The 24,588-nt window shown below is 39.5% G+C and overlaps 1 protein-coding gene across 2 annotated transcripts in view; it reads right to left on the bottom strand.

The window, feature by feature from the left end:
- Positions 1–662: 662 nt before the first annotated feature.
- LOC149816786 (cullin-3A-like) overlaps positions 663–24,588 on the bottom strand; it is a 102,806-nt gene continuing 78,880 nt past the window's right edge. Inside the window, exon 2 of one of the 2 annotated variants that reach the window (XM_089987261.1) lies at positions 663–3,168. In XM_089987261.1, coding sequence (XP_089843387.1) covers positions 1,128–3,168 — 2,041 coding nt within the window. In that variant the 3' untranslated portion in view covers positions 663–1,127. Of the gene's footprint in view, positions 3,169–23,599; positions 23,874–24,588 lie in introns of those variants that run through there. The other variant, XR_016427632.1, reaches the window with a different exon arrangement.

The following is a 24,588-nucleotide window of genomic DNA, read 5'->3' as shown; positions in this document are numbered from 1 at the left end:
CGATACAATTTTACCACAAAAATGCCTAAATTCACAGTTGAGAATGGTAAAAGTGTCCTACCGATGTTTGATATTTGCATTTTTGAACATCGAGAGAATATCGATTGTAGGGTTTCTAAGAAATCACATCAAATTAGTTGTATTGTTCAGTCATTTTAGTTCGGAATAACTAAATGGCAACTGAGAGAGTCTTCCCCAGTACTATAATCCCTGCTAGCATGTAACCACTTGACCGCTGGTAATTACTTATTGATGATGATGATAATCAAACATTAATTTCTGATAAGGTATGCTTTCTGATTGTGCTGGTTGAGCAGCACTCAAGCAATAGGATAACGAAACCAGTTCACTTTGTAAAGGATGATTCTCCAAGTACGAAATTTGAGAAAAAAATAATAAATAACGAAAAAAACAAAAAAATCTAAACTAAGAAATTGAGAAGTGATTCCGTCTTAAAGCCAATGAAATACGTCAAAACACAGATATTAACAGACATGGTTAACCTGTTAAGTAATCGTGTCTTCCACCCAATTCTTGTACTGAATGTTGAAATATAAAATAAATAGCAAAAAGAAAATCCACCTTAGGCATAATTCAAGGCAGTCAATTGTCTTGCTCAGCCTTGCTCAAGTTCCTGACCAGATCGCCAAATACAGAGAGCATTGCACAAAGTGGCTAAAGGTTTATTGACAGTATCTTGCAGTACAGTGTTAAACATGACCCAATTCATAAATGGTATATGCGCACTTTCTTACCAAATGATAAATGTAGATAGCACTGAGGTGTAATACAGCATACACGGCTCATCAAATGAACACCATGCAAAATTCCTGTGGAAAACAATGATCCAATTGCCAGAGATGAGGAAAATACATTACAGATTCCGACAATTCACAGAATGCACCGAGTACATGGAGTAAGAAACTGGTGAAAATTGGGGGGAAAATCTGTGGTCCTATGAAGATTTCAACCAAATGTTAAATTTCCTGGCAGTGCAGGTCAGCTAGAATATGTACGTGAAAAACAGCAGGAAAGAATCAAGCCAGCTGCTGCAATAAGGCCCTTTGCTTACTGATTGTGAATATGATTCATATGACAAGCCAGATAGAACATGCCACAAGAACACCTCAGGCAAGATACCGATACAATTTCCTGTCTGTTTTATCTCTTTCTAAAAACTCACGCTCAATGAGAGACTCGATACGTTTCTTTATTACAGCAGGATTAGGCAAAAAGCGTGACTGTAGTTGCTTTGTCACTTCAGCTACAATGTTATTATGATCTAAAACCCTCCTGGACTTCATAATCCTCACAATAGCAGCCTCTATTTGAGGTTTTCTGTCTTCTTCAACCCTCTGCCGTGTTTCCTGTTTCTCAGGCTCAGACTCCTTCTGAGCAACAACAGTCCCTATTTTGATCTTGTAAAGCTTGCTTGTGAATTTGTCATTGAACAAGAATGCATCTTCCTCACCAATATCTTTGCTCATAGGAACCTTCAGAAGGACATTCTTCCCTTTCACACATGCAAGAGACTGTAAGCATCTCTTCAGATCCGACGCTGGTATCTCTGTTGCCTGTTCTATTTCTCTGTAAGTCAAACGGTCAGCAGAATTAAACAGCATGAGAACGCACATTTGATATGTTGAAACATTTAGTTCATGTTTCTGACCCTTTCCAAAGGTCGCCTTCAGATCTGCAGTCCCCATGTTTGTCTGCCATGACAATCTCCTCCCAGTATGTGTACCAAGATAGTAGGTCCGGAACTTTTCACACACACACATAATCTCAGCTGGCAGATTACAAGTTGCACTGGGCTGGGTCGGCCAAGATCCTGTTGTGAGGACCTGAACAGCAAGAGTAGGGCCATCACTGATATCACCAGATTGACATGTGTAGAATCCTTGCATTGTATCCTGAGAAGTCTTCATATCAGTGAACATGCCCTCCAATTTAGATGTAAACTGGTACCCACATTCGGTTTTAAGTTTCACAATAAGACTTCTCTCCGCATCATCTGAAACAGTCTTCCCTGACAAGAGTCTCTTTGCTAGATGCTGTTTATAGTACTTTTCAAAAACATCTTTTTCTTGCAAGTATCTGAATAGCATCATTACTTTGTCTAGGACAATCTCAATGTCCTCCTCACTGACCCCTTTCAATCCCTTGCGAAGCTTATCATCAACAAATAAGGAAATAAATTCAGGAGATCTGGAATTTAAATTTATGAAATATTCAAATGATGAATTCAAAGCATTCTGAAAAGTCTTGTCATTTCCAAAAGCTAAGCTTATGATCATGTCATATTTATCCTTCTCGTCCAAGAGTCGCTGAACAAAATCAACAGGATCCTTTATTCTTTCAGGGTCTGTAACCAACTGTTTTCCTGTCTCTCGAAGGTGAGAAGTCAGCACATCTCTTACAGTTGAGAGTCCATTGGGAACCCTACGAAACAAATTGTACATTCTTGATAGATCATCATATTTGTCATCCATAAGCATATTCACCAACCCAGAGTTATCCATGTAAACCAATCTATGCATGTGATTTGCTATCATTTCAGTCTCCACTACGCTAGTTATTTTCACTTCACTTTTGGCATCCAAGTAGTGAGAAACTCTCTCCATCTCTTCATTCAACCTCCCCTCAGCTTTCTTTAAATATTCACCACAATCACAACACTCGATGAAGTGTTGAGACTCAACACTGTAAAAATTGGCCGAGACCTCCAAAAACGGTTTCTCAAAGTCCTCTTGGTAAACTGAAGGGCCCAAATCCATAAGCATCTTTATTATACTCCTCATCAGACCACGGTCAATAACCTCACCTGTACGCTCCCTGTGTATCAGTTCAAGAAGCATGTTTAGAAGCCTTGTCTGGATTTTACTAGAATGGATAATATTATCCCTCCACAGATTAAGACCAAGCTCATGAACAGGTGTTTTCTGATTGTTCTGAACATAAGTCCTGTCCATGTACATCAGTATATCCCGAACCATCTCCAGAGCTTTATTATGATCTCTCCATTTCCTATTCATTTCCTCTAAGAAAAGTCCACCTTGAGCAGCTTCAATGCATTTTGATATCTCTTTCAAATGCCAAGTCATAGTACTGACTAGACCTGAGTACAATTTATCCCCATATTTATGCAGCACCATATTATATGCATTTCTGCATTCAAAGAGCAAAGATGTTACCCCCTTTGCATGAAGCAAGGGCATGCAGTTTGAACTGGAAAAACTTAACACAAGGGGAACTAGAACTACACTCCTTTTTTTGTTGGAGAAAAATGCAAGCACATAAATTGTTAGTAATATGACTCGATCAATTTTTGCATTAGAATGGAGATACTGTATGCAACCATGAAAAGGCATGGAAATCAACATACACATTTTTGCCTCGAAGTCATAGAAGATGCTAACCATAATTAGTAGAGGAGCAACATGTTTGGGCCAAAAAGGAAAAAGTGATATGGATGTATTTCCTTGTGGAATCAAAGGTGACAAGCACACTGAGTAAGAATTAATAAGAAAGACAACAATTACCAAATCATTGAAACCATAATTACATGGTAAAAGTCAGAGTTACCGGAAGCGCATAGGTAAAAGGGGAAGCGTGCTTCGGAAGCGCGAAACGTCGCGCTTCCCCGAAGCGCACTTCGGAAGCGCGAAACGTCGCGCTTCCGAAGCGTGCAGGGAAGCGCCACTTTTAAATTGGAAGCGCGCTTCCCATCACGCTTCCCCAATTTTTTCAATTTTCGTATTTTTTATTTTTTATTTTTTATTTTTTTCGCTTCCCCCTCGCTTCCTAGGTCGCTTCCGGTTCGCTTCCTAGGTCGCTTCCGGTTCGCTTCCTAGGTCGCTTCCGAGACGATTTCCGGCTCGCTCCTAAGTGGTCCCACGCTTCCCGCTTCCTAAAATTTTGAAAGTGCCTCACTTCTCCCTCCCGCTTCCTCAACTAGCAACCATGGGCAAAACTCAATCAAGTAGCTAACAGTACGCAAATAATTTGCACTGCCTCTAGGTAGTAAATCTCAAAGGAATAATAGTGTAGTCCATCTTATTTCATTCACTTAGAAATGAATTTGCAATGCTGGATGAACATAAGCCCCATCCTGCACATTTCTGGAGATGATTCAATCTATGTCCACCAGCAAGGGCCTTCAGGTTGGCAATAAGATTACAATTCTCTAAGAACATTTTCTGATTTTGTTCTAATCAAAGAACATCAAACCCCTTTTGCACGAGAAAGAACATCCAAGGAGATAGTAGGTAACCTTGCAATGACAAAAGCCAATTCCAAACAGCAGTCCTATTTGTTGTTGAAGGCCTCTTGGGATTATTATGAAAGAAAACTATGAATACCCTTAAGGGAGTTTTTCAAACAAGCTATCATCTGAAAGAGGTGGATGCCATTTTGAGTCTCTGTTCATCCCAAAAGAGATGGTTTCCCTGGACGCCCTAATGCTTAGCTTGTTACGACAATGAAGTCGTACATGATACTTCAAGTACAAGGTTTTGATGATGAACAAGTGAATCAACTGCATTTCAGCTAAGGCAATGAAGAAAGATGACAAGAATTGAAGAAATCGATGAAGAATCTTTGAAGACTAGTGTGCAAATGTTAAATTCATTAAAAGTCTTAAATTCTTGAAAAAGTCTTAGAGTGCATATTTAGGTTGCATTTCACCTAAAAAGTCTTTAGAAAAACTTTTCTAAAAGAACCCTTCATGAAAATCTTTTTAGAAAACTCTTTATTTAATTTTTCGTGTTTATTAGTCGACCAATAGACTCACCAGTCGACTAATCCTTTCGCGCCAAATTTTCTAAACAAAATGTCATTTTTGTCAAATTAGTCGACCGAAGGTTTTATCAATCGACCGGACAGAATGTCTGTTTTTTGGAAATTTAGCAGCAGTCGACTAATGATTTTATCAGTCGACCGGACAGAACATGTATTTTCAGAAAAGTTTAGCAGCAGTCGACTGAAAGGTTTTTTCAGTCTACTGATGATATTATCAGTCGACTAACTTTTTCTCTAGTCGACTAAGTTTCAAATCTTCAGATTTTCAAACGGCTCGATAAACACATCAGTCGACCGACGATAACTGTCAGTCTACTAATATTTGAAAATCAGTCGACTAACTACTGTTCCAGTCGACTAATTTCGTCATTTTTCCTGAAACTTTTAAAAGGCGTGTCTTTTCATTTTTCAAGCGTTTTGATCATTCAAAATGGACTGTTTTGACACCTTTTCATACCCTCAACGTATGGAATCTTTCAACTATAAATATGAGTGCATTTTACATGAAAAATCAATCAATTTGAATGCAATCCAATTGAATTTTCTCTTTGCTTTTCACTCATATTCTTTTTCTCACTCACTTGATATTTTTCACTTCAGTTCTTCACTCAAATTCCTTTGAGAGACAGTGAATTCGTGAGTTGAGTATTTCAACAACCTCAAAAGTCAATTGCATCTCATTTGCATTCATAAGAAGGCTTGTAGGTTGATTGTAAGTTGATTACTTTATTTTTCTGTAAAAGGAAAGAATCTTTGGTTTAAAGGAGTTGTTTGCTTTCAGTAGGTGTGTTACTGAAAGTGGGACCGAATTTGGTCTATATGATCTTGTAGTCACACAAGGTTGATAGTGAAAATCTCAAGTTGGTTTTGCTTGGAGACTGGATGTAGGTCGGAAAAGACCGAACCAGGATAAATTATTGTGTTCTTTATGTGATTGCTTTGTGAATTTCGAAATCCGTCTAAATTCCAAAAACGCTATTTAAAAGCACTATTCACCCCCCCCCCTCTAGTGCTCGTTTTCTCGATCCTACTGCACTTTCATTTATTATCAGAGCAGGTTTGTTATTATTTTGATTTGACCATCATCTAGCATGGCAACAACATCATCTCAGCACAAAAAAGAAGGCTCATTTGTTCGTCCTCCTCTCTTCGATGAAACAAACTATAGATACTGGAAAGTGAGAATGACAATATTCTTACAATCCATGGATCTCGAAATTTAGAGAGTTGTTTCAGAAAAGTACAAAATGTCATCAACTAATTTCAGCCAATGGACCGATGAAGAAAAGAAGACTGCTTCACTGAATGTCAAAGCTATGAATGCATTGTATTGTGCCGTTGACAAGGTAGAGTTCAATCGCATATCTCAATGCTCTATAGCAAATGATATCTAGCATACTCTTCTCGTGACTCACGAAGGTACGTCAAAGGTAAAGGAATCTAAAATTGCTTCTTTAGTTCATAAATTTGAATTGCTTAAAATGAAGCAAAATGAATCCATATCAGACATGGTAACAAGAATGACCGATATCACTAACACTCTAAAATCCCTTGGAAAAGAATATTCACAAGTGGATTTAGTCAGAAAAATCCTAAGGTGTTTAACTCCTGAATGGGAGAGAAAAACCACAGCTATTGAAGAAGCAAATGATTTAAACACTCTCACTCTTGAAGATTTGGTTAGTAACCTAATAGCATATGAAGTCCAACTTCAAGACAGACAAAAAGAAGAACCCAAGAAGAAATCTCTTGCTTTTAAGGCTACTTCTGACTCTGATAATTCAGAAAAAGATGAAGATATTGCCCTTATCACAAGGCAATTCAAAAGATTCATCAAAAAGGAAAGATGTCAAAGAAAGGTAAAAAAAGTGGATTCTTCCAATCCTAATGAAGTCAAGTGCTTTAACTGCAAAAAGGCAGGACACATCAAGAAAGATTGTCTTCTTCTCAAAATCAAGTCCAAGGACCAATTCAAGAAGAAAAAGGCATTTCAAGCATGTTGGGATGATAGTGACTCCTCTTCCGATGAAGAATCAAATGAAGAAGTCGTCAACATGTGTTTTGTAGCTCAAGAAGACTCGGTAAGTCAATTTGAGTATGATGATTTATAGAAGCATTTAATGATTTATATGCTAAATTTAAGAGTCTAAGTTCTAAAAACAAAGAGTTAAAAACTGAAAATTCAACTCTTGACTCTCAAAACAAAGTGTTACTTCAAGAGATAGAAGATCTCAAGAAGGAAAATTCTTGTCAAGCATTTGAGATAAAAGAAATTGAAATTAGAACCAATCTCTTACAAGAAGAAATAACTAGTCTAAAAGAAAAATCAAATGATCTTCTTTCTATAGTGACCAAATTCACAAATGGACAAGAGAATCTAGAAAGAATTCTTGGTTCTCAAAGATGCTCGGTTAATAAAACCAGATTGGGATATAGCTTCTTTGATACTCAAAATAGACCAAACAATATGGTGAAGAATCAAAGACAATATTTTCAACCATTTGTTCAAAGAACTAAATTTTCTAGTAAAAATGCATTTAATCATGGAACTTATAATGCTTATAAGCCTAGACATGATTACTCTAGAAATGCTAAATCTTTTTATCAAAAGAAACCAAAATCCAAATGGATATGGGTTCCTAAGACTAACTCTCATGGACCCAAGAATAGAAAGGGGTCAAATGCTTTGTCTTCTAATTTTGTTGTAGGTACACAAAATAAGGAGCAAATGGATATTGGACAGCGGTTGTTCCAAACATATGACTAGAAGGCTGGAGTTATTTTTCACCCTTCAAAGTAAGGATGGAGGAACCGTCACCTTTGGTGACAATAACAAGGGAAAAGTAATCGGTATTGGTAACATTGGTAATCCAAAATTTTCCTTGATAGAAAATGTTCTTTTAGTAGATGGTTTAATGCATAATTTATTATCCATTAGTCAATTATGTGATAAAGGTTTTCTTGTTTCTTTTGAACATGATTTATGCTTAATTTCTGATTTTCAATCTAAAAAGATCATTTTTAAAGGTAAAAGAAAGAACAATGTGTATGAACTTTATCTAGATGAGTTACGAACTTTTAATGAAAAATGTCCTATTGTTTCAAATGAAATTCAATGGTTATGGTACAAGAGACTTGGACATGTTAACTTTAAAATTATTTCCAAGTTATCCAAGAATGATCTTATTAGAGGCCTACCTAGAATACCATATAAGAAGGGTCACATATGTGATGCTTGCCAAATAGGTAAACAAATCAAGAGTTCTTTTAAAGCAAAAGATATAGTTTCAACAAAACGTCCTCTTGAACTTTTACATTTAGATCTATTTGGACCATCTAGAATTCAAAGTTTGAATAATAGCAAGTATGCTTTTGTTATAGTAGATGATTATTCTCGATTTACATGGGTGATTTTTCTAAAAAGCAAAAATGATGCTTTTTCTGAATTTTCTAAACTTTGTAGAAGAATTATAAATGAAAAATTTACATCTATTATTAAAATTTGTAATGATCATGGTGGTGAATTCGAAAATGAATCTTTTCTAAAGTATTGTGATTTACATGGTATATCTCACAACTTTGCTTTTCCTATAGCAGCTCCACAAAATGGAGTTGTTGAAAGAAAGAATAGAACTTTGCAAGAATGTGCTAGAACCATGCTTCAAGATAAAAATTTACCAAAATACTTTTGGGCTGAAGCAATAAATACAGCATGTTATGTTTTAAACTGTGTTCTTATTCGACCAATCTTACATAAAACATGTTTTGAATTGTATTATAATCGTATTCCAAAGATCTCATACTTCAAAAATTTTGGTAGTAAATGTTTCTTGTTAAATACCAAAGATAATCTTGATAAGTTTGATTCAAAATCAGATGAATCAATATTTCTTGGATATTCTTCTAGAAGTAAAGCTTATAGTATTTTTAATAAAAGAACATCTTGCATTGAAGAATCTTTACATGTTGCATTTGATGAGAATTGTGAGCAGGTTATTCCTCTAAGCGAAGGAAAAGAAGTTATACTTCAAGAACCTTTGATAGAGAGTACTTCTCAAGAAAATGTTCCGCTTCAACCAGTTTGGAAAGAAGTTCACAATCATCCACATGAACAAGTTATTGGAGAAATAAAGAGTGGTGTCCAAACTAGAAGGCAATTGCAATATATTGCAAATATTGCTTTCATATTTAAAATAGAACCATAGAATATCAATGAGGCTTGTGATGATGAATTTTGGCTTTTGGCCATGTCTGAAGAACTTAACCAATTTACTAGGAATGATGTATGGGATCTAGTTGATAGACCAAAGAATCATCCAGTAATTGGAACAAGATGGGTATTCCGAAATAAGCTAGACGAAAATGGCGAAGTCATTCGAAACAAAGCAAGACTAGTAGCACAAGGCTATATAATCAAGAAGAAGCCATAGATTTTGATGAAACCTATGCACCAGTGGCTCGATTGGAGTCAATTCGAATGATGCTTGCTTTTGCTAGTTAGATGAATTTTAAGTTATATCAAATTGATGTTAAGAGTGCATTCTTAAATTGACACAACAATGAAGAAGTTTACGTAGAGCAACCTCCAGGCTTTGAAAATGAGAAATATCCAGAAAAAGTCTACAAATTAAAAAGAGCTTTGTACGGACTTAAACAAGCACCAAGAGCGTGGTATGAAAGACTACGAAATTTTCTAGAACAATCTGGTTTTCCATTGGTCGGGTAGATTCCACTTTATTTATTAAAAATCTTAATTCAGATATTCTTATTGTGCAAATTTATGTTGATGACATAATATTTGGTTCTACTAATGATTCTCTTTGTAAAGAATTTGCTAAAGCTATGCAGGAAGAATTTGAAATGAGCTTGATGGGCGAATTAAACTACTTCCTTGGACTTCAAATAAAGCAAGTTGGAGAAGGAATCTTCATCAATCAGGCTAAGTATACATAAGAACTTCTCAAGAGATTTGGGATGGACTCATCAAAATCAAGAAGAAATCCTATGAGCACAACTACTTCTCTTGATAAAGATGAAAATGGTAAAAATGTAGATACTAAGCTCTATAGAGGTATGATCGGATCTCTATTATACTTAACTGCTAGTCGACCTGATATAATGTTTAGTGTTTGTATGTGTGCAAGATTTCAAGCTAATCCAAAGAAATCTCATTTAACTGCAGTAAAACAAATTCTTCGTTACTTGAAAGATACTTTAGATTATGGTTTGTTTTACCCAAAATCATCTTCCTTTGATTTAGTTTCATATAGTGATGCAGATTTTGCAGGAAGTAAATCTGATCGCAAGAGTACTAGCGGAACTTGTTATTTCCTAGGAAATTCCTTAGTCTCTTGGTTTAGTAAAAAGCAAAATTCAGTGTCACTCTCAACAACTGAAGCAGAATATATAGCAGCTAGTTTAGCATGTTCACAAGTATTACGGATGAAACAGACCTTAAAAGATTTTGGTTTGAATTACTCCACAACAACTATTTATTGTGATAATACTAGTGCTATAAATCTTTCGAAAAATCCTGTTCAGCACTCAAGAACTAAGCATATTGAAGTTAGACATCATTTCTTAAGAGATCATGTGTTAAAATGAGATATTTCGTTAAATTTTATATCCACTAATGAACAACATGCTGATATTTTCACTAAACCACTTAAAAATGAATATTTTATGAGAATTAGGAGAGAACTAGGCATTTGCTCATTTTTAGATTTATAAAATTTGTTTTTAAAATGCTTTTTTGAACAAAATCTCAAAATCGCACCTTATTAGTTGACTAATAAACTTCTAGTCGACTGATGGATTTAAAAAAAAATTACTGAAGGAATCGCACCTTATTAGTCGACCGATAAAATTCTAGTCGACTGATATTTTTTTAAAATTTCAACTGAAGAGACCCGATACCCCTTGGATTTTTTTTAACACCCGATTTTTTTTAAAAGGGCACCGTTTCATTTTTACGCCCATTCATTTTTTTTTAACAAAACCCTCTCTCTCTCTCTCTCTCTCTCTCTCTCTCTCTCTCTCTCTCTCTCTCTCTATCTCTTGTCTCTTCTGAAAATCCCTCGTAGTGCCAGTCGCACCCCTCCTCGCCGGAATCTTCTTGCCGTGATAGGGTGCCTTTTCAGTCTTCACCGGAATCCTCGTGTGGCAGCCTCCTCTCACCTGCCGTCAGCCACTGCATCATCCTCTATTTCTGTAGCAGACGGACTCCTCCTCGCCTCTTCCCTCTTGCGTAAAATCCATGGAAAATCGACATCTCTTTTTAGTGGGTTGTTATTGTCGATTATTTTGGCCACTACCAATGATCTTGATCATAGAAGGCACATCGATCACTTTGCACAAAGTGTTTCTGTTGCATTGGTTCTCCGTTTCGGCGCCGGACAACATCTTCCTCCAGATGGACGTCATTTTTAAAGCATTTGGAAGCCGACATCAACACCATCTCCAACTGTTCCTCTCAATGACTATGTTGAACAACCACACACTGCCATTGTGATTTTTTCTTTGACAGGTGAATCTGTTTCATTCCTTATCAACCATGTCTCGTCAGAAGACTGCATCCGCACAAAGTTCTCCTCCCACTACACCTCCAGCACGTCATGGATTTTCTCTCAGACTACTTAGAAATCATCTTTTATATGATACTTTTGGAACGATTTCTGCACTTCCTATTTTACCAGGCCGAAATGTCCTCTTTCACCTATTTTCTCGTTACAAAATCAAAGAGTTATTTTCAGGCATTTCCCACCTTTTTGACGCCAGTGCAGACTCCCTTCATTATCCTTAACTGATCCACTTGTTTTACACAAATTTACAAATTGATCATGAAACTGGATTTATTTCTTCTCTTGTTCGCGATGTTGAAATTGAGTTCGATTCTAAACTGCTTCGACAAATCCTAGATATTCCACCTTCAGAAACTCTTTTCAATACTATTGAACTTAATGATAAAAGAATTTTTGAACAAATTCTTCTTCCTGGTGCACCTCATTGTCCTCCTTTCAAAAATACCAATCTTCAAACTCGTGCACGTATTGCTGGACGAATTCTTGCCCATAATGTTCTACCTAAAACTGGATCTTTTGATTACTATTCCACAGATCTTTCTACGGCTCTTTATGTCTTATTTGAAAATATTTCTGTAAATTAGGCCAACGTGTATTTTACTAATTTGTGGAAACAAAAACCTTTACTTCCGTATGGATGTCTTCTTACTCGTATTTTCAGATATTTCAAAGTACCCTTAACCAATGAAAAATATATTAAACAAAAGGAGTTCTTTGATCAAACTATTTTTAAACGTATGAAAATCAAATATCTGCCTCCTTTAAACTTTGATCAAACTGAACCATTTGAACCATCACCCTCTCAACCCTCACCATCTTCTGTGACACCTTCACCCCGAGCAAAACGAAAGAAATTCTCTACTAGTCAAGACAATGCTGAACTTTTGCAGCGAATAGAAGCTTTGGAGTTGCATCAACACACTTTTCGTGAAGATGTGACTCAATAACTTTCTTCAATTCAGAAAGATATGACTAAACTCAAGGAGATGCTCAACCAACTCTCCTGATCTTTGTTTACTGTCCTTACTGAACTTTGATACTTTATGGGTTGTAATATTTTGAACTTGAACTTACATTTTGCTTATGCTATGTAATAACCTCAATTTTTGATAATTTATTTGTTTTAAAATAATGGGTATTTTTCTAAATTTGAGCCTCGGACCCGTTACCGTTATCGGATCCATAAAAGAATCCATAAATAACCCACCATTGGGAATGTTAAATTATACTTATAATACTAATTATTAATTAAATAAATAATTAATAGTATTTATAAGAAAAAAAATAAAATAGATTTTTATGCATAGGGTCGGACCCACAGTTGGATCCAAACGGATCCAACTGAGGATCCATCACTCGTAGGCAAACTGGGTCCATTTTAATAATGGACCCAGCGTCGCGGGTCACGGGCTCGGACCCGGACCCGACCCTCTCGATTTTAAAAGGGGAAAGTTGGGTTTTATTAAGGCAACCCGATAAGGGTTGCCCGATTTCTGTAGCAGGCGTTAGGGTTCTGAGAGAACCCTAACCCCGATCGCAAAATCAAGAAAAGGGGCAGGGGGGGGTTACGCAGGGCGTAACCGACCCCGTGCCTCTCGGCATGAGGGGAGGAGGTTAGCCGATAAAGGGGGAGTGGAGAGGGGGTTATTGCCCTCTTCACTCGGTCTCTCTCTCTCTTGGTGCGCACGCTGGAGGAAGGAGCCATCAACAGCAAAGCTTCGGCCAACCGCAACCTTCAAGGGCTTCTCAAGCTCCCTGTCACGGCAGCAGCAAGGAGCAACTCCAGCAGGCCCTACCCACGCGACTGCAGCCTCCAATCGCCGGAAAGCTTCAAAAAAAAAAGGTACGGTGCTTCTTGGATTTCGGGGAAGGAATCGAACAAGGGTTCGATTCCGTGCGATGATTTGAGATGGGTTCTTGGGAAACCCTTTCCTGGGGCTATTCTTTTTCTCAAGAATCATGGGTTTTCAGTTTTTTTGACTACTGGGGAGAATACCTTTGATGCGTGAAAAATCTAGATGCTACAAGGGTGTTCGAATAATAGAGAGGGGTTTTTTTCAGCTTTCTGTTAAATGCATATACCCTGATAACCGTGACCCCAATTTTATTTCCCAAATTGATTCTTGATTTAGTGCAAGTTCTGAAATTGTAATACTTAGCATGTATTGATGTGGGGATTTGTTTGATTATCCTGGATTTTTGTTGTATTAGATAATGGCTTGGAGCCAACTATATGAAAATTTAATGCATCGGCTGTCCTATTAATTAAAGTATGTCCATATGGCACTGTGCACTGTACTTGTTCTTTCAGGCATGAACTGCTTTAGCAATCATCATGAGTAAAACTGTACATAGCTGTAATCTTGAGTTGGATATTCTTTTTAGTCAATTAATGATTTCAGACTTTAGATGGTTGCTTGTGTACAAAGTACTTTTTGTGATTTCTTATCCACATCAGCTACATTCAGGGTTTACCTTTACATGAAGTTAAATTATCATCTGTTATATTAAGCTTGAATCTCGGGTTGAGAGCATACAGAACTGATAATTATAGTTTGTGTCTTTGCTGGAATGAAGTTTCTAGTTGAGTGGAGCTTGATTAGGGTGGAACGGCAAACCTGATTTTAATAAGAGTGCTTTATACTTCACCCATGTGGAACAGCGTCCTTGCATACATTTCAGAGACTTTGATCCATTATCTTTTAGGTGGGTTTGTTTTCCTGTTAAGGGTTTATCTATATGTAAGGAATCCTGAAGGAGTGGTCTTATAGTTACTGTTTTTGAACTAAAATTTCTGAGCCTAATATTAGCATCCAATACTTCTGTCAACTTAGACAGAATAATCGATATGAATGAGTAGTCTCAAAGCTTCTAAATATCATCCAACTTGACTGATTTTAAAGTTAATAGTAATTGACATTAAGGCTGGGATTGAACTTGTGTATCTTTTTAAAAACAAAACTATTTTTCCTTACTGAATAGCTTTAATAAAAATTTTGCTGGGAATGGACTAGTTAGGAACCCACTTATCTTTGGGCTGTGTTACTGCCATATAGGAATAAAAATTCTGTTGTAAAACAGGGAGTTGTACGAATGCGGCAATGGGGATATGAACAACTTGAATGGTCGCTGGTATACCTGCATTAGATTAATTATGTTTGAAAAGGGCCAGTCCTATGTACCATGCAAATTCTATGTTTGATATGCTTGCTTTACCTGCTCAGGCCCGAGGGTTATTAATATTGTCCATGCTTGTGGACAAATGACAGGTCGATTGAATCCTTGTTCATGTATAGGGTAGCTCATATGGAAACTTAGCTTAGCACTTAAATTTTTCAGAATACTAGCTAATCATGTTAGACCTGGCTCTTTGCATACAGGTGAATGAAAATGCTAATAGGCTTAGTGTAAAAACCCCATTTAAAAAAAAAAATTTGTTTTGGACCCGGGCCGGGTCGGGTCCGGACCCGACCCGGACCCATTTTTTTCTTTAGGGTTTTAAGTAACCCGACGCAGGATCCCGAGCGCTGCCCCCCCCCTCTTCTCCCCCTTCGTTTTCGGGTTGATTGGGGAAACCCACCGAGGTTTCCCCTTTCATCACCCCCCCGAGCCCTTTATGAGCATTGCTGGAGGGCGAGGGGAGGCACGCCTCCCCTCTCGAGCTTCCTCCCCCGCGCCGGTCTCCTTCCCTGCTGCGCCCGCCGCCGACGCCGGCCACCACTCCCAGGTACGCCGTTCTTCCATTTTCTCCTCCCTCTTTTCTTCCTCACCCCCTCCCTGTCACCTCGTCGGGAGGCCGGCAGGCGGCTCACAGCCACTGTCGCGGCCTCCCACTGCCTCCCTGTGTCACCGGGGCCCCGACAGGTGGCCTACGCGGCCCCTGTCGTCCCCTTCTCCCTCTGTGATTCGCCGGAGTGCCGGCAAAGGACCGGTGGCTCCTGCGGCACCCCTTTTTGCTGCCACCTTGTGGCCTTCGGCAGGGGCTGGCCCCCCTGCCGTCCAGTGCTGTCGGCAGGGGTTGGCCCCTTGCCGACTTGTGTTGTCGACAGGGGCTCAGCCCCTGCCACTTCGTGCTGTCGGCAGGGCTTGGCCCCTGCCGACCTGTGCTTTCGGCAGGGGCTGGGCCCCCCTGTCGTCCAGTGCTGTCGGCATGGGTTGGCCCCTTGCCGACCTGTGTTGTCGGCAGGGGCTCAGCCCCTGCCACTTCGTGCTGTCGGCAGGGGCTCAGCCCCTGCCACTTCTTGCTGTCGGCAGGGGTTGCCCCCTGCCATCCATGTGCTTTCGGCAGGGGCTGGCCCCCTGCCATCCATGTGCTTCCGGCAGGGGCTGCCCCCCTGCCATCCATTGTTGTCGGCAGGGGCTCAGCCCCTGCCACTGTGTGCTGTTGGCAGGGGCTCAGCCCCTGCCACTTCTTGCTGTCGGCAGGGGTTGGCCCCTGCCGTCTTGTGCTTTCGGCAGGGGCTGGCCCCCTGCCATCCATGTGCTTCCGGCAGGGGCTGGCCCCCTGCCATCCATTGCTGTCGGCAGGGGCTCAGCCCCTGCCACTGTGTGCTGTTGGCAAGGGCTCAGCCCCTGCCACTTCTTGCTGTCGGCAGGGGCTCAACCCCTGCCACTTGGTGGCTGTCGGCAGGGGTTGCCGCCCTGCCGCCACGCTATTTTGTTTTTGACAGAGGGCTCAGCCCTGTCACCCCGCGACTGTCTGCAGGCAAGGGCACACCCCTGCTGCCTCTCTTTTTCCTATAGGCAGGCTTGTTTTTCTTTTTCTCCGCATTATAATTAACATAGCACTGTTGCAGACCTCGCATCGGACCCCCGCTCTGGCTCCGCGGCCCGAGCCTCGTATCATCTACACGCGTAGACGCACGCAGCTGCACGACATCCCGAGGTAGGGGAAAGTCGCACGAATAGTATGTATGAACAAAATAAAATAAGACTTCTGAGATAGAATAGTTATTTTGCATACTTGCATATCTGAAGAAATATTGACTGGTCAAAGTTTACTCTTTGTGATTCTTTTGAAATTGCATAATGTAAATTCTTTGGGTAGACTCATCAAGTAGTTTAATTGGCATGCCTGTTTACGTGTAAGATTACTTAACTGATAATTGTCTATTTTGCATGATTATTCCTTTGAAACTGCATACTTAAGGTAGACTTTGTGAATAGACTCAGAATGCACTGCAATTGCTATTGTAATCGAACCTTAAGGCAGGTATGGTATGAATTTTATGTAAGATCATGGAGTGTATTGAAGTGTGAAATTTACACTTTATTGATTTTGATGTGATAATATCGGCCTCCACAGGCCAATTGCTCAGAAAAGCAAAACATGTCATGTAGGAACCAAAGAAATCATAAAACATTATCGTAGTTGTACCTCTAGGAAGGTATGATCGTACTTTTGGACAAGTATGTCCCATGTGGGTTACGATGGTGGGTTGATGAGGTTGTAGCAACCTCGATGAGTGCAATTAGCACATTGCTGAGATCACATAAATGGTGACCATTTTCGCCTTCACAGGCAAGATGCTCGAGTGGGTCTAATGGACCAGAGCATGTAGGATGGGGCGGCGGTTAAGAAACCCCCGTCGTACTCATCCGATCTTCACGGTTCATCAAGGGAGAGGATGGATGGTACAAAGACTCCGATGAACAGGTTGTTAACAACCACCCCACGAGCAAAAGACTCGGTTTCCCCGGTTATCGGAGTTAGGGGAATTGGGATTACCATAAATTATCCTAGGTGGTAACTCCCAGGCACTTCTGCAGAAGTTGGATGCATCCATGGGCCACGAATGCCTTTGGGGATTTACTCTTTTGGTCACTGACCATCCCCTTAGGAGCGGACTCAGTCAGCCATCCGGGTTAATGAAAATACCTGACATAATAAACCCCCGGATCGGTCTCGGCTGTTTCTACGTTTCGCGTCTGTGCGCACCCACAGGCCTGTTAATATCAGAACTTAAAGAATATATTCATGAATAGTTGTAGATGGCTAAGACTTACACTGCTTCAACTAACATCTTTTTGCACTTATTACATTTGTTAGAATAGACTATAATTGTTTTAATTGCTTAAATATCATAACTGCTTATCTCATGAATGCCCTGTTTTGTTTTATTCTACTTATCTGTTTCGTGCACCTACTGGTTTGTTATGAAACTGACTCATTTCATGGGCAGGTGAGGAGTAAGACTTCACTGGCAGCCGATGGCGTGGTGCAACATGGATCAAGATTCGTCTTCTTTCTGCTGGCGGCTTGGCTCTGAGACTTTTTGGAGTTTTCTTAGATTTATTGAACTTTGGAATAAAATGCTCATTTTGTAATAAACTGCAGATTTTAATCTATTGCCTTATTTCTTAAATTCCTTTAAGTTGTTGTACATGTGAATGATGGTTTTTCAGCTAACATACCCAAGATTATTGACTTGTGTTCCTTTCTAAATGTCTTCCGCTATCATTTTTAAAAGTTCAAACTTTAAATCTTTGAAAGGTTTTTCGATAAGGTTTTCGAAACCACAAGTCGAAATTTTGGGGCGTTACAACTTGGTATCAGAGCCAGGTTAGAAAGAGGTGAAATCTTGACTATTGAGCATCCCATCGCGCTGTAAGTAAGTCTTTGATATTTCATAGCATGTTTAGACTAAATTATATTCTTGTTTTATTCGTAGTACCGTTGGATATATGGATCCGTTTACTGGTTCTAATGGTAGTTGCGGTGGGAGCACGCGTAGTGTACGTGGCCGTTCCGTAAGGGAGAGGGGCGGACGTGAGATGTTCGGGGCTGGTTACTGGGCTAACCGCCCTCCTCTACCCAGTTTTACGGATGAGCAAGGCTTCTCACTACCGATCGCCTACCAGATACCCTTGGCAGCAGCGTGGGCTGAAGTGCATGCTCGAGAAGGTGGTTTCGCGCCTTCACACGTTCGGGTGCACCATCAGACACCACAGGAGTCATCGGGAGATTTTGTTCCCCCTGAGTTAGCAGAGGAGTGCGGTTTCTGCGGAGAAACTGAGCACACCGTGGATGCTTGCCTCCACAAGGCCGAGCATGACGACAAGATCGCATTTTCGACTGCAGGCGAGCAACCACTACCTCCGGCAGACCCAGTGGGCGGTGTACCACCCACATACACACCTGCGACGGGTTCTTCAGATTATAGCCTTGGCTCACCGGAATATACTCCGGCGACGCCCCTTTACGGGCAGGAGCCCTCCTACGAGGAGCCACTTCCCTTCACCCCTAAGCGCAGATTCAGGCGCACAGGCAATAGAAGGGAATATCTTAGGAAGTACTCTAGCCGTCCCTAAGGGGAGGTAGCACTTACCCAGTTTTGTTGGAGTCTGTGAACTCATTTATAATTATGGAATAGAACTTTTGCTCATGTACCAGCACAGCTGGATTCTAAATATTTGACTTTCGTAATAAAAATCTATGTTTTTGCTTTCGCTCCTATACTTATGCCTACTTGTACGTCTTCAGTATTTTTGACGTTAATCTTGGTTGCTTTTTAAGGATGGCGGGAAACTCAAGCCACAGCATGGACGATGAGTTGCGTGAGCAGAGGGGATTCATGATGGATACCCTCAACTCCTTAACCGAGGCGATTCGTAACCAGGGTCGCCCCCATCAGGATCCGGGTTCCCTTGTTGGGAATGCACCAACTGCCACCTATGAAAAATTTCTGAAGCTGGACCCTCCTACTTTCTCTGGCAAGGTTGATCCTGACTTGGCGGAGAGTTGGGTTAAAGAGGTGGAACGGGTGTTCCAAGTGCTGTCCGTTCCTGATGATAAGAAGACGATGTTCGGGTCCTTTCGTTTGAAGGACGACGCTCGCGAATGGTGGGACACGACCCGGGAGGTGCAGTTTCCGGGTGCTGAGGTAATTCCATGGGAAGCCTTCCGAAGGGTTTTTCTCGGAAACTATTTCCCTCCTCATGCGAGGGAAAAGAAGAAGGTGGAATTTCTGGAGCTGTGCCAAGGCACCTTAAGTTTGAACGAATATATCGCCAAATTTCAACGGTTGGAGCGCTATTGTCCTCACCTATTCGAGGATGATCATGAGCGGGCCGGGAAGTTTATTCGCGGACTGAAGGAAGGACTCAGGCATAGGGTTCTCACCAGCATGCCCGCGACTTTTTCTGCGGCAGTAGCAGCAGCCACCCTACTGAACGAGGATTGGGAGCGTTCAAAAAGTGTGCAAGCCAAGAAGTCAACCGCGTCAGGTGGTGAGCAGAAGAAGACATTTTCCGGCAGCCCAGGGCAACGACCACCTTTTCCAGTGAAGACCGAAGGAGGGAAGAAACAGTTTCCTCCAGCGAAGCGCCAACGACAGCAGGGCAACCCACCGTCCAGGCAGCCGTCTGGTGATAACTGCCCCAGGTGCAAGAGGCCTCATGTGGGACAATCTTGTCCGCGGGACACTGGCGGATGCCTGTACTGTGGCAAGATGGGTCATTTCATACGCGACTGTCGGAAGAAAGCAGCAGATGACCTCAAGCGAACCGGCAACGTATCTCAGCCTCCTCGACCACCTCATCAGCAACAACAGCGAGCACAACCAAGCAGTGGCAGGGAGCCGGGTCGAGTTTATGCAGCCACGGTCGATCAATTGACCAAAGGGGACCTCGTTCAAGGTACCATTCTTGTTGCCGATCAAGCAGCTTTTGCACTCTTTGATTGTGGTGCCACACATTCGTTTGTTTCAGAAAAATTCGTAAAACAATTTCATATAACGGTAAAAACGCTTGATAATGCTTTAGACGTGTATAACCCCGTTGGGAAGAACACAGTTTGCACCACTTTCATACCTGAATTGGACGTAGTTGTGGCAGAGAGGCACTTGTCTGCTTGTGCTATCCTGCTGGAGATGACCGAACTTGACGTCATCCTAGGCATGGATTGGTTGCACAAGTATCATGCCAAGATCTTTTGCCGTGATGGCAAGATCGTTTTATCACCTCCAGGCTCTTCGAGAGTAGAATTCAGAATCCCCAGACCTGTTCGAGCAAGTCGGATGATCTCGGCGCTTAAGGCACAGAACTTTTTGCGGAAGGGATGCACTGCCTTTTTGGTTAGTGTTATCCAGTCAGATCCAATGCCTATTCCCATCAGTGAGTTGGATGTTGTTCGCGATTACCCCGACGTTTTTCCTAAAGAGCTGTCAGGACTTCCACCGTCTCGTGAGGTAGAATTCAATATTGAATTGCTACCAGGTACGACGCCAATCTCCAAAGCACCCTACAGGATGGCGTCAGCTGAGCTTGAGGAGCTGAAGAAGCAGTTGCAGGAGTTGTTGGATCAGGGATTCATTCGCCCCAGCGTTTCTCCTTGGGGAGCTCCTGTGCTCTTCGTGAAGAAGAAGGACGGGACCTTGCGGTTGTGCATCGACTATCAAATGCTCAACCAGGCCACAATAAAAAATAAGTACCACACAAACACATAGAAGTTAGAACTCTTTATAGTTGCAAATGTGATTAGTTTATAATTTATAGATTTGTGGTTGCTTCTTCACACAAACACATAGATATTTGTTTACTTTATGTGGTTCATCATTCACCATCATTTAGATTTCATCAATAGTTACCTTATATAGTTTGCTACTTTACTTGCGTTGGTTTTTCTTTTGTGTGGAATTTTCATGGTAGATGCACACAAAGGCATTTACTATCTTGTTGTGTTCATGTTATATAGTTCCACACAAAGGCATTTACCATCTTGTTGCATCTTAATTCTTAAGTCTTAACAAACTTTAGAGTTTAGACTGATGCATGTATTGTATAGATACTTTTGTGATGCAAGTATACTTGCTTGTTCTTTGCTTCACTAATGATTTTTTCTATCTTGTGGAGATCACAACCTCAAATAACAAGTCATTTGATTCATTTTTTGAAAAAAGTGTTTCTTAATTAAAATTATTCAATTTTTTAATGTATTCTTTATTAAATGTGTGCAACATGATGCATATGTTAAATGGTTGCAATAGGATGAATTTTTCTTGATGTATTATTTATTAAATACTTGCAACAGGATGCATTTATTAAATGATTGCAACTTGCAACTAGAATATGATTTGTAAATTTTTCTTGATTTATTAAATGCTTGCAACAAGATGAATTTGTTAAATGGTTGCAACTTGCAACTGGAATATGAATTATCAACTTTTCTTGATGTATTTACAAATTAAGTGCCTCGCTTCTCGCTCCTACTTCCCACTCTCACTTCATCGACTAGAAACTCTGGCAATTACCAATGGCGAGGATTTTAACCATTTCTACCTCCAAAGACAACATTTTTTGGCTATGTAACATGAACTTTTCTAAAAGGTTGTCGCACTTGCGTTTGTGCAGGTGAGACACTTGGACACGGGTTCTGCAGTGTCAGGTGCAGTCAACCTCATCGAGGTCCATTTCTGTCCTCAAAACTGGACTCAGTTAACCTATCTGACTTCAGTTTTACATATATATATATATATATATATAGGGTAATGCATCCGTGCCAAATTGGCACGGTGCTAAATGAAACATGTTATAAGATTTTTGATGTTTTTTTCGCAATATATATATATATATAGGGTAATGCATCCGTGCCAAATGGGCACGGTGCTAAATGAAACATGTTATAAGATTTTCGATGGTTTTTTCGCAATTCCAGCCCCATAAATGTTATATATATAGGGTAATGCATCCGTGTCAAATGGGCACGGTGCTAAATGAAACATGTTATAAGATTTTCGATGTTTTTTTCACAATTTCAGCCCCATAGATGTGTTCAGCATGATTGATTTACCAGAAATTGACACTTGGATTATGCATTTTGGATGGAAAAAATAGTATTTGGAGCCTCAAAAATTTATGAAAATTGTAGGTGGTTGATTTTTGAAACCTTATAAAAATCTATCCATGCATTATAATCAAATGCTCCAAGAACTGACTCTTATAAAAACAAGCATATAGATCACATTTATACTGTCAGAATTTAGCAAAAAAATAAAAATCTAATAGCATGTTTCATTTAGCACCGCGCATTTAGCATGGATTATTACCCTATATATACATTTTATATATATATATATATATATATATATATAGATAGATAGATATATAGATATATATATATAGATATATATATCCACACCCAAGATTTTTGAAACTGCAGCATTGCACCCTTTACACCCACACTTTTGTGACAGGTTTTCGGCAACAGTGAATCTTTCAGTTTTTCCTAAATTAAAGTGAGAAACTCTATTTCTTTTCTTTGCCAACAACCATACTCCAATGACTGTTACCAGGAAAAGCCTCTTTCCATTTATTTACAATAGTTGGATTCCTTAATTTTGGCTGGAAAAGCAAGTTCTGGTTGGAAAGTTTATGGGTATTTGCAGTTAATGAATTTCAACAATTATAGGCTCATCTGAAAAAGTTAGGGAAGGCCTCAGGAGGTGGTAGCAACATAGCGTTTTACTGCAATATTTGCAAATAGACCATCAGATTATAGAAAAAGACTGAATGACTAGATTTTTATCCTTGAAAACTGGGGACCAAGGCATAAAGTATGCCGACAAATTGATGAAATTTATAAACAACTGAATGACTAGAAAAACAATACTAATAATAGAAGGGCTAATGGTAGCTAAATATTAGAGATATCAGTTCTGGGAGTTTTTGAATACATTCTGGAGCAATCTGGATGCTTCTGGGTGCCAGGAGCATTCTGTAATTTTCAGCTAATAGCAGGGGTATTTTGGTCATTTAGCACCAGATGATCCAAGATGGCTTGTTGACGTCAGCAAGATAACATGTTTGTATACAAAGATAATATATATTATGTGAGATATAATGTTAAAATGTACTGTATATGTGACATATATATATATATATATATATGTATGTATTTTACTGTGTATGTAAACTGAAATACCCATCAGGGGCATTTCAGTATTCAGCTTGTAACAGGTGTCAGTCCACTAGGGACTGATGACTTTAAGTTTTTTATTTCTTTTATTTTTCCTTTTTATTTTTGTAATAACTGTTGTACTTGTACCTGTATTGGGTAATGGTCTAACTAGCTGTTGGACCAGCTCCAACGGCTAGAACCCCTTGTTGCATGGAGTGCTTATTTAAAGGCATTCCTTCCCCTTGTATTAGCTATGCTTGTTGCCAAGCATATTTGAATAAAATCCCTTATTATTTTTGTGTTTTTGCTCTCTCTTGAAAGATTGTGTGTTAACCCTTGGTGGCTCTTTGTATTTGTCCCATTAGAGGCTTTTGTACTTGTGAGTGTGTCTTTGTAGCCACTTTGTGGCATTGTATTTGTGCACTTGTTGTTTCATTACAGATAATATTGTAAATCATCTTGTAACCCTATTATATAAGAATTCTACTGCATGGGACATCATCAGATCTAGACTCATTTTCCTTTGGCTGATAGTGCTTGTTCCTTCTTCATCCCCCACAATAGATTTTTGTAAAAGCAATTAACATACCTCTATCCTGCACATAAAAGAAGATGCTCAAAAGAAAGATGGATGGAAGCCAGAAGGCAGAAAGCAATACAAAGTCTCATTCAATGATTTCTCATTGAAAAAATCTAGTCACATCTATTAGAAATTCTAGTATGAATGGCCATACTCCTAGTTCAGAAAGCCTGCACATGAAAATTCTTCCAAGAGAGAGAAAATATAGAAAAAATGATTGAGTACAAGAAATTCTCATGGAATGTCAATAGATTTCCTTCTTTAAGTGAAAGGGACTATATTTTTGAAAAGAGCAGATTCATTTAGGGAATACAAGAATGGTGATTATTTTAAAGGATTATCTATAAATGTAATACCCATGAATTTTATCTGATAAATTAACTTGAAATTTATATCCTTGCACTGGTACAAGGATATTTTTATTATTGTATGTGTTATTTGTAATTGGATATCGGATATTTTGTTTGTATCTTCAATATCGGATTCATAATATCATGTTTGGATTTTTTATATTCGATTTGGATCGTAGATGTTGGATCACTAAATTTGATATTTAATAATTGTTAGGTCAAATGGATTTGTATCTCTGGTATTGAACCCTCATTATGAGGATCAAATTTGATATTGGATCCAAGATGAATGAAGCGGATCAACGAAGTTTAAATCAGACTTTTTGTGAAGAAATTGCTATAGCGGATCCATATCAATTAAGGTCCATATATATATATATA

This window comes from Nuphar pumila, chromosome 14, assembly GCF_984573655.1.
Source record: "Nuphar pumila chromosome 14, dmNupPumi1.hap1.1, whole genome shotgun sequence".
In the NCBI taxonomy this organism is placed as follows: Eukaryota; Viridiplantae; Streptophyta; class Magnoliopsida; order Nymphaeales; family Nymphaeaceae; genus Nuphar; species Nuphar pumila.
The sequence above is the reverse complement of the archived record's forward strand: the minus strand, read 5'-3'. Positions and strand labels throughout refer to the sequence as shown.